The sequence below is a fragment of the Symphalangus syndactylus genome, chromosome 10 (genome assembly GCF_028878055.3).
Source record: "Symphalangus syndactylus isolate Jambi chromosome 10, NHGRI_mSymSyn1-v2.1_pri, whole genome shotgun sequence".
Lineage (NCBI taxonomy): Eukaryota > Metazoa > Chordata > Mammalia > Primates > Hylobatidae > Symphalangus > Symphalangus syndactylus.
The window spans coordinates 66,883,796-66,902,090 of record NC_072432.2 but is presented as its reverse complement, the minus strand read 5'-3'; the positions used below and the strand labels follow the sequence as shown (position 1 = coordinate 66,902,090).

The 18,295-nt window shown below is 36.9% G+C and overlaps 1 protein-coding gene across 6 annotated transcripts in view; it reads left to right on the top strand.

The window, feature by feature from the left end:
* The window catches only part of SLC4A4 (solute carrier family 4 member 4), a 491,407-nt gene that overhangs the window by 270,494 nt on the left and 202,618 nt on the right, over nucleotides 1–18,295 (top strand). For all 6 annotated transcript variants that reach the window (XM_055297381.2, XM_055297379.2, XM_055297378.2 and 3 more), the window contains 2 exons: nucleotides 1,515–1,675; nucleotides 8,585–8,764. In XM_055297381.2, coding sequence (XP_055153356.1) covers nucleotides 1,515–1,675; nucleotides 8,585–8,764 — 341 coding nt within the window. The remainder of the gene's footprint in view (nucleotides 1–1,514; nucleotides 1,676–8,584; nucleotides 8,765–18,295) is intronic.

Sequence of the window (18,295 nt, the reverse complement as noted above, 5' to 3'; positions counted from 1 at the left end):
GAAATAAACCAAGTCCAGTTCTGAAGTTTCAGAACTTCTTTGGTGCTATCGCTGACTTTTTAACCATGAGGTAAACAGTAAAAAACCTCCCTTCCTGCATTTTTGGGGAGGATACAGGGAGAAGAAGGAGGGTCTTAGAATTGTGGGTAAGGTTGATACAAGGTTATCACTAACATGGAAGTTGCCTGGCTGTGAGAGCCTTCCTGAGAGGCACATGGGGGGAAAGTCTTTAGATACGGCTAAAATACTTCTGAAACATATGGGTGCTGGGCTTGATTAAAATTCTAAATTTTCTTTGACATTGTGGGCTGATTGCTTGATCTATTTTCACTCCTGGTCTACTAATGTGTTTTTTTTCCCCTCCTCTGGGGGTAGTAAGAGGTCTATAAATAATACCCTATGTAGAGCTTTCTCTGATCTCTGCCCTTTGTTCTCATCTTTAGTGAGTTAGGTGAGCGTTTAGTTTTCTCTAGGAAAACATTTTTCAATCATTAAACCTTTGGGTGAAGAATGTAGAAAAACAATTTTTATTCCATCTTTATCTCTTTCGATATCTCTCAGAAGGTTTAAAGTGAAAGAAGCCTTTTTGTTAGTATCATGATGAATAGCAAAACGATGATGCTTTCTCATTTTCCTTTAACAGTGTAGGAAGTGTCTGTTTGTGTAATATGTGGGATATAAAGTCTGTCAAATGTGTTTTGCTCTCATTTCCATTAAGGTTTTTTATTGCTATATATTGCTAAGTTATCAAAATGTCTAGGAGTCTTAGAAAGCAGAAGCTAGAAAAGAGGGTTGTTCCATCGCTAAGGTTAATAGGAGATCTCATATTATCAGAATAATCTGTTGTTCACCGAGCTTGTGTATGTTTAAACACACATGGAACCAGACTTGAAGGGTAAAGCTTTTAAAATCACAATAAGAGGAGAATATGCATCAGCTGAGATATGTATATTAAAGGAAGACACAACAAAACATGCCGGTCTTCCTTAAGCATCAATAAAATGAAATTTTACATTCATCTTGCCACTTCACACATCATATTTTTTATGTCTGAGATAAATATTGGTTCATCACTGATATTTCACCTTATTTAAACTTACCTCATGAAATCACAACAGAATCCTCACAGTGGTGGCTATTTTTATGCACTGTAGGCTGTACCCACATGGAGGATTTTGAAATGCATATTTTTCTACCTTATTAAAAATTTAGTTAAATAATTGGTCTTAAGGATCTCATGGTTACATATGGGCAGATATAAAACCAAGGATACTTTGGCTTCTCTTGCTTTGCTTTTTTTTCCTCTCTAACTTCAGGGGAAGGAGCAGTCTAGTGCTTCTCTTTGGGTGTATTTATGAAGATTATGTAATTAATGATCTAATAAGCTATTAATACTCCACAAAAGGAGACATTTTGGAAGTGCTGGAAGGGGTGAAGATGGAGGGGTTGAGACTGCTATTTCTAGAGGAAGTTAGAACACTTTTAATTGCTCTTCCCTAATGTCATCTTCCTAGGTGGATCAAGTTTGAAGAAAAAGTGGAACAGGGTGGGGAAAGATGGAGCAAGCCCCATGTGGCCACATTGTCCCTTCATAGTTTATTTGAGCTGAGGACATGTATGGAGAAAGGCTCCATCATGCTGGATCGGGAGGCTTCTTCTCTCCCACAGTTGGTGGGTAAGTATGCTGTTTAAAGTTTATATTATTTTTTTCGGCTTTACCTATCCACACATCTCCATCAAGGCAGATGACTAGTAGTGTAAGCAGAGTTAAGTGTTTTATAACATTTATTCTCTCTTTTTGTATTATAACATTAGTATGATTTATTGCAAGAAAATCTGAAAAATACACAAATATTAAGAAAATAGTAAACTATCTTCCATAACATCTTCCTCTGGTCAGTTGGCATTGTGGAATATTTCCTCCTAGCTTTGCTTCTCAATCCTTTCCCTATGCTTTTTTATTTTATATTATTATTATTATTATTATTTTTGAGACAGAGTCTCACTCTGTTGCCCAGGCTGGAGTGTAGTGGTGCAATCTCAGCTCACTGCAACCACTGCCTCCTGGGTTTAAGCGATTCTCCTGCTTTAGCCTTCCGAGTAGCTGGGATTACAGGTGCCTGCCACTTGTACCTTATGTACTTCAGATGCATGAAAAGTGTGGGGCTTCTTTGCAAATCTAACTAACAAGCTCTCTGAAAAAGAACCAAGTATATATACATCAGCCAGACATATGCCTCACTTGACAGCTAATCTATTCTTCCAACACAAATGCTGCAGCATTCATGTTATCTATAATATAAAGAAATGGATGTCGTAGATAAGCCTTTTGTCTACAGATATGCAAAGAAAGTTTGCAGTAAGTCTAAAATTAGATAAGAATGTTACACTGGGCACCTTCTGCAGGTCTTTGATCCACATCTTCTTCCCCATAATCCCAGGGTAGGCACACTGCAGATCCCTTGGAAAAGTGCAGCCATCGCTACAGGTCCAGTGCTCACCTGGTTATGGAATTTCCTAGGAATAAGAAGTGGAGCCCTTGTACTTCTTTTTAAGAAAAAACATGATCTTTGGCACACCTAGATCTGAAGGATAATATGGCAGTTGAGGCCAAGCCACTGATAGAAAATGGAAACAGTGGCTCCAGTTTGGAATGCAGTGGTGTGTGCCCAAGGTGTTCAGCATGATGAGTTAGCATTCAATGCACAAAGTACTAGCTACAAAGGAAGCCAAAGCTGCCCTGCACCATGAGGTTCAGTGGCTTTGATGGTGGTGATACAAATGATGCTTGGCACCAATGTGACCTGACTCAATCACTTACCTGTAATGTCTTGCTGGATCCCTGTCCCACCCAGCCTTTCTTCACATGCAGCTAAAGGGGCTTGACTTCTGCCTACTATCAGCCCTAACCCAGGAACTAGACTATTTCTCTTCTTACAGATGATTTAAGTCCTACTTTACAGATGATGAAACTGAGGTCCAGAGAAACTCAGTGCAAGTCTAAGATCAAAGAATTCTAGAAATCTAGTGTCTGGACTTCCAGTCCAATATAACCAAGGATGGATGAATAGACTCCATTTATAATATTAATCTTATGCTAATAATGAAAGTGAATGTAAATCTGTGCATATAAAATGAAAAATAACTAAAAAGGAAAAGTATCGCTGGACGTGGTAGCTCATGCCTGTAATCCCAGCACTTTTGGAGGCCGAGGTGGATGGATCATTTGAGGTCAGGAGTTCGAGACCAGCCTGGTCAACATGGTGAAACCCCCACCCCTGCCTTTACTACAAATACAAGTGGAGAAGGGAGAGGACTTAGGTAAAGATGCTGGATGGACAGAAATAATTATTTTATACATTTATTCAGCAGTAGTACATGAGCTTCTACAGTGTGCCAGACACTGTTCTAGGCCTTGAAATCAGGGTTTGCAAATCTACCACTTTGTAAATGAGACAAGGTACATGTCAACATAGGTACAAATCTGCCTATGTAGTTATAAAATAATGGCGGAGACAGTTTTATATAGCATTTTTCATATTAAACAAGGCAGGTGAAGCTGAAAATGGAAATCTGATATATGAGAAGAGATCTTGGATTATGGTACCCAGGGAGATCAGAACCCATCTACAAAGACAGAAGCAAACAGAAGGAATGATTTTCTGGGCCATCTGTCCCATTGTCTTTTTTCATTTATTAAAAGCTGCAAGAGAGATTGTTATCCAGAAAAGTATAATGATTGGCAAAAATCAATCCAGTTTTTGAGTGAAAATTATGATTTCTGCATTCTCAGACCTTAAGAACTAACCTGGAGCAAAGATGTCAAAAATTACACAAGTTGAAAGTAAATCAAATGTGCATAAATGTAGGGCAAACTGGAGAAGAAAATTATGACTTGGCAGAGTATAGGCAGTCTAGGAGGAGAATAAGGGTCACCAGGAAGATTCCCTTATTAAAAAAAACAACAATTTTTTTACCATAGATGATCATTACTGCCTAAAGTTTCCCCACTTAGGGATTCATGCCACTGTGCTCAGGGTTTGTCCACTATTAAAATATACTTACTCTATGGGAAGATGTCATCTATTAATTCCCATGAGATACAGAGTGATGTTGAAGAAGGAATGCTGGATTTAATGTTGGGGGGTTTTAATTAGTCTAGCCCTATTAGCATGTATGACCATGGGCAAGGCCAGTTACTGAACTCTTTTGGAGTCTTCATTCCCTCATCTATAAAAAGAAGATGAAGATGGACCTTTCAGGGTTGTTATGAGCATTAAATAAGATCATCAGATGTATTTGCTGTCTACTTACATGTCTATCCCAGTATAAATAGTTTATCCAGATATTTCTGCATGTCACTTAGCAGAGTGTAGAGAAGTGAGTCAGATAGAGAGACACTCAGTGACTTCATGAACAGGAGACAAGATTCCAAATGGTGTGGTAGGCAGAGCTGGAAACAGTTGAACAGCAGCTCTGCTGTGCTTGGAACTGATCAGCAAGGGTGATAAAAGTTAAAAGTTGAATTACACACTTGGATGTTTCTGTAAAACTGTCTTTGGGATCTTCATCACCAGGAAGAGCCATCTTAAGGAGCTTCTGGTCCTCAGCAACTATCTGACCCTTTTCATGTTGTAGAAGAGAGCGTACCAGATTATACTGGAATGTCTTTAGCCAATGGCCAAAGAGAGAAGGTTTTGGTACTTACTACATGTAAGAGAGGTTAGCCAGGCATTTTGTGGTTTCCCTTCAATTTTTCATTACTTTTTATTATCAGCTGTGAACTTTTTCTCTAACCTCCATGCATTTACTTTAAAAATTGTCATTACATGTTAAAATTTGACACTACTAGGTCACTTTGAGGTATCATCATGTTTGCTCTGCAGTTCCTGGGGCAAGCATTCAGAGAGCCAGTGCTGTCATTCTGGAGCTGATAATACAGAAAAACAGTTCAGGGGCAAATAACACGCCACAAGTAAAACAAAGAGGAGGAAAAGGGCCAGATTTCCAGAAGTGGGGAGAAGAGCATGTTTGAAAGAGTGTCACTAGCTAAAAAAATCTTAATCCTCTGAAATAATCAAAACCCTACAGAGGATAAAACATGAAGGGAAATGGAGCCCTTATTTCATCTAAATGACAGACGATGGCACAGTAACTTGAGAAGTTATAGTCATTATTTGGTTTTTAAAAGAATCCTTTTGTAGCAGTGGGTGAGGTGGAGTTGTTTTGTCCCAAATCATGCTGATACTTCTGAGTTGAGAATTATACACAGCTAAATCTTAAGATGCATCTCCCCCAACACCCCAATTTTGTATCAACAAATGAGAAGAAAAAGAAATAATAGCAAGCATGATTATATCAAACAAACAATAGCTGCTTTTCATCTTCCTTTGCAGTCCACCTGCTACCCCTCACCAGCCTGCCTCTGAGAGGCATCTCACCCTGCAGGCTCAAAGACAGCGCCACACCATGTGAGGGCCCTGCACGACTGTTTAAGCAGGTGTTACTTCTCACACTTACATAAAAGATTCAGCCTATTTTTGATTCTTCTCAGGACCTCTACTGGATTTTTTCACGAAGAACCCCTTCTGAATGTTAATAGAAAAATTTATCTTTAAAGTATTATAAAGGATAAAACATCATTTTCACAGATTATTTTAATAGCTTTATTATTAGTATCCTCATTGTAATTCTACATTTAAAGAGTGTCATTCACATATGAAGCCGAGTCTATGGGAATTTTCCTCCCCTTTTAAGTTAAAAAAATTATAAGCCATTTCAGGTATTTTACCATGATGGGAAGTGAATTGGGAAAATGTAGCTCTATTTTTGGAGTCTCGTTTTTATATTTAAAGGCATTCCTGAGCTGTGCATGTTGGCAGATGTATTGGTCCTATTGTTTCTTACTTTTTATAGCTTTTACATTTTCAAAATGGCAATAACTTTTTTTCTAGTCACAGAACTAATGCATGTTCATTTTTAAATAACCCAGAACATATTACAGAGCTTTTGTAATTCCTAGTCAATACTGCAACATTGTCATCAGAAATGGAATTGCCCATTGAATACCTTTCACATCATGGGGGTTGATTCAATGATAAACATATATTATCTTAGTTAATTTTGAAGTTGAATATTTATTTATGTATTTTTGGCCCTTTGTATTTCTTTTAAGAATATTTGTGGTCTTTGTCCATTCTTCTGTCACATGGCCATCATTCTCGTGGTTTGCAAAAGCTCTGCGTCTATCAATTATTTTTTTCTGTAGAGCTTAGTTTTTAAATAAAGAAAAATATTGTGTGACATGGGGAAAGATCTAAACTTAGAGTCAGAAAACCTGGTTTTATGTGGGAGTTTTGCCTCTAATCAGTCCATGTCTGTGGGCAAGTCAGTCTGTGGCCCTGTGTTCTCATCTGCATAGCAAGAGGTTGAACTTGATGCTCCATGAAGTTCCTTTCAGCTCTGCTATCATCTAGTGTTGGCACATTCTCTCCCAATTGGTAGCGTCTGGGATTTTGAACACTGAAGGCTTAATTTCAGTGTAGCTGTGAAGTGTTACTGCCCCCACTTTCCTTTGAATGATTTTGTAGTTTATGCTTAAAGAGATCCCTATAATGTTGGCCGTTTTCATGGAAACTTAATGAAGGGCATAAAGCCACACAGATGTTTTAACCTGTTCTAACTGGTGATTTCCAGGCATTAGTAACAGAGGATTGGCTGTGCATACGTAAAGATTGGTTTGAGATTTCAAGGGAGGGCGAGAATAGAGGGAGGCCCTGCCAGGAAGGGTAGATAAGAAACACTTTAGTCTACAACCCTGAAATTAGAGTAGGAGTTTGATAACACTCATAGCAGACATGGTGGGACTGTTTGTTTGTTTTTCTGATTCTTCTGTAAAATGGACTTTCCACTTTAAAAGGACTTAAAGGAAAAGTGGGGGGGTTGTGTTTTGTAGGCACCTAATTATTTACTGTGGAAGAGAGGTTTAATTGTAATTACAGGATCAATTCTGATAGTTTTGCTGAGTGGGGTTTGTGTAGTTTAAAATACTCAGAGCTAAAAACCACTCTAAACCAAAACATTTCTATGGGAGAAACTTCCTGCCTTGCCCAGACTCCCTACCAAGTGGTCCCATGTTATGTGACAGTTATGGCACCTCTGTGAGCCATGTGATGGAAAATCCTGGATTCAGCCTCTGCTTGGCTTCCAAATAGTTGACAGTACATTGTGTAAATTGCCAGTTTCTAGCTATAGGCTGTGAGGCCAATTCTGTGAGTGTTTAGAAGATGGACTTTTGAGAAATTCAGTCATGCCCAAGCAAGACCCCTTGAACATCTGTAACTTCTCTTTACAAAGAAGTGGGAATCCTTGGGAGATGCTGTTATCCTACCAGTACCCATCAATTTTCTTGCCGGCTTTTGGAAAAGAATAGTTATTGTTCGTTTCTTTACATTTATATACTAAAGTTTGCCCAAGTGGAAAACATCAATGTGTGCTAGATGCATCCATGTACCAGAAAGGGAGCCATGGGATCCATTACTCTCATTCTGTGCAGAGGACAAAAGGTCTACTTGCATACATTGAGACAGACTCCTACCAATGCATATCTTGCACAGATTCTGTAATGTTTTATCCTCAGCCCCATTCTGGCTGGAGATAAATGTTGGCCTGTCATGTAGATGTAGAGTAGAATGTACCAGGCTTCATTTATGCTATACTGCTGACATGCTGACTTGTGAGAAAGAGGGTTTCTTATTTTCTATTGGCATAAGAACTTACCTTCCAGCAGAGTGACCTATGAGCAATTTCTATGAAACACAATCATCTTTCCGGTTAAAATCATAATAAAAAAAGAGTAATAGAAACTTTACTTTTTTTTTTGGTAGTAAGACTAAGATATTAAAGTTTCGTTAAAAATTTCAGTCAGCTTATACTTTAAAATGCCCAATGGAAATATATTGGAAAGTCTTTAGTTGGATCTGAACAATAAGAATAAGCCTCCTTTCTTAGAAAAGACTACAACATAATTTTGTAGTTTAATCTTTCTTTCATTGGATTAACTGGTGTTCAGATGACCTGATATTAAATAGTTTCCCTTGACTGTATTCTATTATTAAGTACATATAACATTACAGAAGAATTTGGGAAAATAGATTTTAAAAATCAAAAATCTCATTACTTTTAATTTTCTATACTCTTTTCAAGTTTTTAAATATCATTTATATTTCTGATATACATTTGCTATGAGTGCATGAACTTTTTGACTAGTACCCTTTTAATTGAAAAATATAAATTACTGACTTATTATGTTACAGGATAATCTGACTTATGTGAATACACCATAACTGGGCCTGAAAAAACATAAAATGAATACTGCAATATTTGTATCTCTCTCATCAATGCCCATATCTGTGTACCCTGTGTCTTTATCTTTTACATAAAATGGGAAATTAGAAATTTAGAAAACAATATCTTGATATTAAATTTGAGGGTGACATCCATAAAGTTAGAGTAAAAAAATAACTTTGTGGTCTTGTGACTGAGTTTTGTTTTTTGCTTTTGTTTTGCTTTGTTTTTGTATCAGAGATGATTGTTGACCATCAGATTGAGACAGGCCTATTGAAACCTGAACTTAAGGATAAGGTGACCTATACTTTGCTCCGGAAGCACCGGCATCAAACCAAGAAATCCAACCTTCGGTCCCTGGCTGACATTGGGAAGACAGTCTCCAGTGCAAGTAGGATGTTTACCAACCCTGATAATGGTAATGCAGAGGCCAACTGGCTGCTGCTTTCTCTTACTTGTTTCACTCACCTTTACACCATCTCCTGTCATCTTTGTTTTAACCCTTCTCCATATTTTTTCTTGAGTTCATATGCCATAGTCATTTCATATTGACATTTTTAATCCAGTTGGACAGGTTTGCAGTCTTGCTGGAAAGATTTCCACAATTGTTGTAGGCTGCTAATGCCACGGTGACTTGCTTACTCCATATACATCTATTCTGATTGGTGGAGGTGGTTTAGTAGTAACTCTATGATGAAACAATTGAATATTATAGATGAGTCAGCAGACTCGTAGATTATTGAGTACCTCTGTGAATATGTTTTCAACGTGGTGGTTTGCCAGAATTAGAAGGAGAATAGTAAGATATGATAAATGCCTTGAAATCTCCTATCACAAAGTGTTTGCTTAGTATGTGAAATGGTGTCCAGTCTGTATAAATGATGACTTCATCAAACTAAGACTCCATATTATTTTTTACCTCTAATAAAACCAATCTGCTTTTTGATATATGATAATGATAGATCCAAGAATAATTATTCAAGATGGGATATTAACTCCATTATTTAACAATAAGTAAGGCACTATATCCTATCTGTAGTTTATTGATTTACCAGAGTTTCCTGTAGAATGTCTGTCTTTTGTATCATTGCCTTTGTTTCAAATAAATTTCATGATTGGGAGCAATCTGAGAAGGGAGCAGTCAGTTTCCATGAGGTATGGAAAATGAAGGTATGGTGGAAAGAAGTACTAAGCATTGGGCTGATAAGGTTAGGTTTATCCTCCCATCCCACCCCCAGGCTTTTTAGTGTTAAGAGAGATGAGGCTGGGCGCCATGGCTCATGCCTGTAATCCCAGCGCTTTGGTAGGCCAAGGCGGGCAGATCACGAGGTCAGCAGATGGAGACCATCCTGGCTAACATGGTGAAACCCCATCTCTACTAAAAAATTACAAAAAATTAGCTGGATGTGGTGGCACCCACCTTTGTCCCAGCTACTTGGGAGGGTTAGGCCAGAGAATAGCTTGAACCCGGGAGGGGGAGGTTGCAGTGAGCCAAGATCACGCCACTGCACTCCAGCCTGGGCTACAGAGCAAGACTCCGTCTAAAAAAAAGAAAAAGAAAGAGAGAGAGAGAGATGAGTAGATAAGGGAGATTCTAATTCATTGCCCTCAGCTGCACTTTCAGAATAACATAAAACCGGTTGTCATGGAAAAAGGTGGAGTAACCAAATTGCAACTCAGCCACTGCATTTCTGGAAATGAGTTTTCTCTTCTTAGTATTAAAGGTAACTGTTGGCTGGAAAAACACTACTAGCAGATTTTCTGTGGTATATTTTTTAGGCAAAACTGGTTATGTCCAAATAATTAAAATAAAATGCTTTTTATTAAAAAAATCACAAAAGAGAATTAAATCTGCAGTATTTCTACTACAGTTTGATGGTTCTACTGTTACCTAGAATACTGCTGCTGATGGGAAATATTTTGGTTTTTATGTCTCCGCTGGCTTTTTTGTTGTTGTTGTTTTAGTTGTGTTTTTGGAAAGAGGGGTTACATAATGGCTAGAAAGTTATAGAATGAGTAGTTTATTGTAACTGATGTCACAAATATTTTATTTAACAATTTGTATTTTTGAAATTATGGCAATTAAAGTTGAAGCTACTCTTTTATTTCTTGTTTAATAATCCACTTTCTTATGTAAGACAAAATCCCAATATTTGCTGATTTAATTCTTTTATCGTGGGGTTGGGGGAAGTATAAAGAAGTGAAAAAGTGCATTGTTTTCAAATATCACTATATTTTCAAAAAGAAGTGGAATGAATATGGCATGCAGGAGGCTTTCTACCAACATGATGAGCTTCATTTCCATGGAAGTGCAGGCAGACTAGAAATTAGGAACAGATGGATCTTGGCGGCCAGAATCTTGTGCTTTAGGAGAAAGTATTTGGATGTGGAATACAACTAATGAGTTAATATGGCTCACCATTCAATCTTTCATCCTATCTGTAGATCTCTGTACTTCAGAGAAAAGTTGAAATTGCCTTTGCCATCCATCTTTTCACTTGTGAAATGTTATATATGCTGGGCAGAAAGCAAATAGGAAGGGTAGGCAGTTCTTTTCCAGCTCTTCAGCTGATCAGCTTACACTCTGAAGCGTGGAATATGATTAGACATTTTTAAACATGTTGTTATTGGCCTTAATGCTACCTAACTTCTTTTAAATATCCAGAGGCAAGATTTAGCTTTGAGAGATCTTTTAGCAATGAATTTTGTACGCCTTCAAGGTAAATAAATCGTCAAATGGCAAATTTTTGGCTTTCTAGAGGTGCTCGTTATTAACTGGAAAGTTTGCATAGTTACCTTTATATCTTAGGGTTTAATTACTTAATATCTTTAAAAAACTATGAAATGTTCTTAGAATAAATTTCTAAACAAACGTTCTTAGAATAAATTTCTAAATAAAATTTCTAATAAATGGAATGTTCTTAGTTTAAATTTCTATATAAAAATTATAGAATTACTGTAGGTAGAATTATTCCTACAATTTTAATAGACCACAATCTTTCAGTCTGTTGTAGTTGGAGCCGGATTCTAATATCTCCATGTAAAACTTAGATAAATTTGTATACTTTCGTCTTCAATCACACGCTACAAAATAGATTCAGTGACACTGCCAGCTTTAGTTATAGCTAGCAACAATGTAATAAATAACTGAAATTTATAGAGATAACTTCAGAGTTGTGAATTTTTTCATTTCCCTGTAGTGTACTGGAGCCAGCTCTGATTTACTCAGGAGAGCCAGTTGTTATCAGGGATTTGCAAGCTGGTTGTTAAATACAGCTACTATTAAAAATTAAATTACGTAAACATACGATTAAATAATTATATTAAAACAAAGATAATAAATACTGAAAATTTATTGTTTTCTGCCTGTTTCACTACGTTTTACTGTAGTCTATGCTCTTAAGGTTATTTGTATCTACTGTGTTTGTATGGTGGTAGAAATGCTGTTAAATAGTGTGCCATTGTGCATCTCTTCGCTCAGTGACTATACTGGTACCTCGAAATGGGCTGTTATGGTAGTATTTACCCCATAGAAACCAGCAAATGCTATAAATCAGGGCTTGATTTAAAAATTTTTTTTTGACCATTTGTCTCTAGGCTTAAAGAAGTGATGGAAAAAATGCTAATAACGTAGATTACATTTAAAAGTGTAAAGTGTCTATAGCTGTTAAAATGAATAGCAGAAAAAAATTGAAAAACTTTTTTTCAGTAATCAAAAACTGTTATCTGATTTAGGAAAAGAGTCACCCACATCATTGACAAATGGATGAAGTCTGACATATTCAGTCTTCATTGTTTCACTTTTGTCTTACTGGTTAACATGCATAATAATATTAATCAACAAATGTCACAAATATTTGTTGGAAATTTATGGATGTTGGAACTATACTCATTTGCCAGCTAGCATAACCATATGCTAGCTACTGATGCAAGAGTTTGGCCAAGATCAACTAAAGTATTGTATGAGAATCAACTAACTATATGCAATTTACAATACAATATTGTATATTTTATTATTATTTATATAATGAATGCTACATATTGTTGTAGGACTTTTCCTTAGTTCAGTTAAAGACAGGGTTCTTGTCACATGACCACAAAAAATTAGGCTTGCACACAATTTAAGAGTGAGAAAAATGGAATTTATTAAGCAAAAAGGAAAAAAAAGGGAAACAGGGACTCTCAGCAGAGTGAGTCCTGGTAGTACAGGCTTCCTGCCTTGCAGATTGAATCCCAGGTACCACCCAGGAGAAGGAGGGGCCAGGCTTCTCCACCCTGTGAACAGAGAGAAATTCCCAAGGCTCCACCCCAGTGCGCACTCCTCCCAGTGCAAAGGCCGGTCGGAGTTTCTCCAGGAACCCCTCTATACTTGGTTGTCACAATATCCTTCATATCAGTAAAATTCAACACATACACATACTCACACACTCACACATTCATATGTAAATATGGTTCTTTCCCCTGGTAACAGGTTTTCAAACATTTACTGGCACATCCACTACCAGCACACTACTGTCTTTATTCCTAAAGACTAACTCTCATCTTTTAGCATCCTGGTATGGCTTGGGGTTCAAGACGATTTTATGTTTTTAAAAAGGAGCAAAAACCATTTTTTGTCTGTAATAAATCAGGGAACAATGAGGCAAGCTTTCAAAATGCTAATTATTGTGAAATTGCTACTTGTTTGAGATGTGTAAATTCTATGGGCATGCCTGCCGGGTACTAAATTTTAGGCAAGTGCTATCATTTCTCAATATATTAGCTGAGGCATTTCTATGATGTTGCATGAAGAAATTAATGAGATTTTAGGTCATTCTGGTGTTGGATTTTTCTTTACCTAGTTTTTATTTATCACTATTATTTCAGGTTGAACTATATGAAATTGCCAAAGGTAAAATTAAGTTGTCAGCAGTTTCATATGATTCTACCTAATAATTTGGTCTGAGATACTTAGCTAATAATTCTGTATTATTTAGTGTATTATGAAAAAATAATGTTTAAGCCTGGAAACATTGCTTGGTAGTATTTTAAAAATAAACATGTATTTAGTTTGCTTTTTATTAGAAAGTAAAAGTAAAGTTTTTTCTTAATTGGTATTCATTCAATAAATATTTAGTAAGATGTTTATGACAAGCATAACAACTGCATTTTAAAAAGTCATGGTTTATAATATGATCCAATTTTTTTAAAATGTACCATTTAAATGAGTACTTTTTGTATGTATTGTCTTATCCCAAAGCTTGCAAAAGATCATTGAGACCTGACTTTAAGGACCAAAACCAATGAGGAGCCTAAATTTGAGTATTCACCTTTTACTACCTTTGTAGAAAGCTGGGTAAAGCCATCATCGACCTGTCCCTGATTTTTTCCTGACTTCTTCATTTTTTCTCCCTAGATCACCATAAAGATCAGTTCCTTGCCTTCCAAGGTCTGGGAGTATAGATGCCCTTTACTGAGAATTGGCTTTAGTAATCTAATTGGATCTAGACTATGGATTTCATTTTTCCTTAATCTAATTTTATGACCTCACTTTGTATTAGTGAAAAGTTTCTCTTTTTTCAATAAAAAATTGGAAAGATAATTTAGTAGTTGCTTTTGATGTCTGTAAAAGAGAGATAATGAAAAGTAAGAAAAAATGTATAAAATGTTTAGAGTAGTAACTGGCACATAATAATCACTCCACAAATGTTAGTAAATTATATACAGTATGTTTAAGCACAATTAGGGAAGAAAAATCTTATATTGAATAGGAGTGGTTTCTGGAACGATATTTGCCCTGTAGCTTACTATTGGAAAGAAACTAGCAGATATAGTGCTGATTTATTCCCTCTGCCCTTTGTTAAGTGATACCAATAGTCTTTCATTAGCAATGGGAGGTGAGGAAGACCTTTCTCATCATAGCCATCTTACAGAATAATTTGTTCCCTTCATTGGTTTTATCTTTTGCTAAATAGGTGTTAGGGGGTCCTAAATCACATTGGAAATCCACGACTTAGTAAAGTTGTCCCATCAGGGAGATAAGGAGCTGGAGACAGTGGCAGCTCCAAGGAGAGCGGCTGGCTCTTAGGCGTCTTGCTGCTTTCTCCATGCCTTCCCCTGGTGCCTGTGGTCTCCTCCATATTTGTAGGCACCCCGGGCCTGCTCCTGATAGAACCTCTGCATCTTATCTTCAATTTACCAGTGTTTTCCTCTTTTTTTATTCAAATATGAGAAATGTAATCCACTTGCTCCCATTATGGGTTGCCACTACTTCTGAATCTGGACTCCTCTGTTTAAGGTTATCTGCCAGGTGGGATGCCACTTCCTAGCTGTCTCCCATATTGCTGGTTTGATATAAACACACCCACCTTTAGGTATTTTTAAAAGCATAGTCTATTGCTGTTACCTACAGTAACAGATAGGTGGTTTGCAATGCAGAACAAACAATGGAAAGAAATCAATTTTTATGTTAATAGTAATTTTAGGCTCCAGTGAAATATAAGTGATATTAGTTGGGCTCTTGCTGTATTGGATCTGATTTGAGATTAGGCCCATTCAAACTGTTTGGTTTGATATTAGATCCAGATGCCTTGACACTGGCTTATTTTGGATCTGGCTGGGACCACCGTCAGGTCTGGTAGCTTTCTCGTTCCCTTTAGAAATTCTTCGCTTTTTGCCTGCACTTTGGATTCCAGCTTGCCCATTTGTCTCAGGCTGGGTTGTTCTGCCTTCCAGGCCATCCCCCCAACTGCCCCATACCCTTGAATTCAGACATAGTCCCTTAATCAATGTGTAAGGCAGATGTTTCCCTAACCTGCTTCTGAAGCCGGCCATCATGCTTCTCTAGTTCTCAGATAGGTCAATTGACATCTTGCAACTCTCAGGCCCACATCACCTGAAGGTTAGAATCCTCTTCCTATGTGCCTTTCTGCACACAATTAACTCTTTCCCAAAAGCAACAGCATACATCCACCTGTTTTGTTCAGGACTCTCATTTTCCGTTCATTTTCATAGCACAGATGAATGTCCTGACCGGAACCCAAATAACGATCAAGCTCTTTTCCACCTGAGAATAAATGAACCAATCTATGGAAAGTTGCTAGCAAAGTGCCTGAATGAAATCCTGTTCCTTAATAACAGTAATTATTATGGCTATTGTTATTATGGTATTTCTAACTCATTCATCAGGCACCATTCTTATTTTCTTATTTTCCTTTTCTTTCTCCAGGCAGATGACTAATTTTCCAAATGTATAATGTTCAGATCTTTAAATAAACAACATATTTTTCTCCAAGGGTCAGTCTCTCTCATTATTTGCTAACTTATTCCACTCTTTATAGCAATGAAGAGTTGGGCTTAAGAGATAAAACACAAGTGGGTCTTTAGTTGTTTGACATTAAAGGCCTGCTTTGTAATCATCTTCTTGAAGACATGGGACCATCATTTCCAGAGGTTTCATTCAATTCTTGGGCAAATGTTTAGTAGCAGTGTGGTTATGAGCAATTTACATAATCTCTTTGAGCCTCAGTTTTTATATCTGTAAAATAAGGGTAGTAATGTCTTATTCTGTGCATATAACCAGAAATAAATGAGATACCTTTGTGAAAATTATTAAATAAGCAGAATGTGAGATACCATTGTGCTTTAGTGCATTCATACTGCCATAACAAAATACCTTAGATTGGGTAATTTAAAAACAATAGAAATATATTGCTCACAATTCTGGAGGCTGGGAAGTCCAAGATCTAGGTGCCAGCAGGTTTACTGACTGGTGAGGGCCCTTTCCTCATAGATGGTGCGTTCTGTGGATCCTCACCAGGTAGAAGGGGCAAACAGATTCCTTGTAGCCTCTCAGGAGAGCAGGAATCCCATTCCTGAGGGTGGAGCTCTCTTGACTTAATCACTTTACAAAGGCTTCATCTTTTGATACTATTGCATTGGAGATTAGGCTTCAACAGAAGAATTTTTGGGGGATACAAACATTCAGATCCTAGCACAGTGTAGGAACAATTATTACTCAGAAATATTTTAGGGGGAAAATTTAGTGACTTTCAGCTTTAGAATTGAGGACAGAACTTCAATTCACTACCATTATTTTGCATTTTATTATTTTCTATTTCTCTCCATTTTTTGCCTACTGCTTCATTTATATGAAAATATTCTTGGAGTTTTATTTTTAAAATAGTGCTACTTTCATTATCGACTTTGCAGATGCCAAATAATACATAATGAGTTGTCACTCATGGGCTTTCTAGTATTTTTAAATTTAGAGTATAAAGATTGATCATTATGTCTCAGTAATGACAGTTTTAGCTACCAAGAAATAATGTGTGTACAGCAAGATGTTACCATGTAATAAACATATTTTTACATTTTACTAGTTGTCAGTCTGTTTTATACAGCTAGGGTCTGTGAGAGAGTAAAAGAACTGAAATGATTCTCTTTGCGTTTATGCTACCACATGTGAGTACTTTTTTCTTCATTCCCCTTTGCTGGAGAAGTCATGTATTTCAAGGACACTGAACTGGTTTGCTGCTGTCAACCCTGAGTAAATCTTCTTCCAAGGCTTGGTTTCCTTAATAGAGCCACGCTTGCAAAGTTTTTTGTATTCCCAAGCCCCATGTTGCTCTGGGAGCAATAGAAGTGTAGGTGCAGATCTGGGACCACATCCTGCTCCCTGTGAAAGAGATATAGGAGAGGCAAGGACAGGGAAAAGTAAGGAGAGAAGGGTAAGCAAGATAGAGACAGAAAATATGAGCACCATGGGTTCATTTAAAGGAGGGGATAAATTAAGGTCTTCCTAGAATGACTAAGCACTCCTCATTCTACTCAACTCCTGTATCCATAGAAATACAAAGGACAAAAAGGAGATCTTTCTAGGTTTGTGAACCCAATTTCTTAAAAACCACACTTTGAATTTAAAGTACGCCAGGATTTCTGTCTTTAGTGTTTTCCAACACTCTTCAAGATGTCGAACAAAGAAAATGTCATTCCATTAACAATATTAGTAGTAGAAATAACAATAATGCCTCACATTATTATGGTAGCTCTAATGTATGTATCATTTCAGATGAAAAACCTGAAAGTCAGAAATATAAATAACTTGTCTAAGCATAGTAAATGGAGGAACCCAGTGTGCTTAATAATCATAAGCTAATTCAACCACAAGGGGATGAGCTTCCTCAATCATAATTTATCTCCCACACACCACCAAGTCCAGGTCTCATATGTAATAATGTGATGGTGAAGGGCTCTAGAGGCCATTCTACATCTAAGCTGGTAAACACACCAAACATGGCAGAGAGTTGACTGTCTTTATTGGCTTTTCAAATGGAGATTTCTAGGCAACATGTTTCATGTGTTTAGGTGAAATTCTGGTATAATCTTGGGTTAAATTTCTTGTCTAAATAGCAGTGCCGAGTGCATAGGAAGTATTCAATGACTATTTGAACATATGACATTGCAATCCCAAAAGAGTCCTAAAACTTCACCATGAATAAAATTTATTTTCTTCTTAACAGGATTGTTTTAAAAAAAGCATTTTTTCTGGAGATATTTTGTGTGTGTGTGTGTGTGTGTGTGTGTGTGTGTGTGGGTATCTATTTGCTTGATTCAAAAAGAGACACCCTCACATGAACAGATTTAGGATTGATGGTTTTGGACAAGTTGATTCTCAAGGGGAACATGAGTCATGTAAAAAATATTCCTCACAACATCTTTTTCTACAGTCTAAATATTGGATGCCATCACTCAAAAGCCTTTGGAGCTGTATCTTTCCTCATCAGGTTGTGGTCATATAAACCAATTTCTACCTTGTTTATACCTGAAGTCAGGCAAAAGTGATTTAAAGAGAATATGTAAGATAATAACAAGGCTAAGCTGTTTATTTTGTAGCTCAAGTATAAAAGAGGTACAGTGAAAGCATTATGTAGACAAGGCATACATAATATATCATTACCATGGTATAATT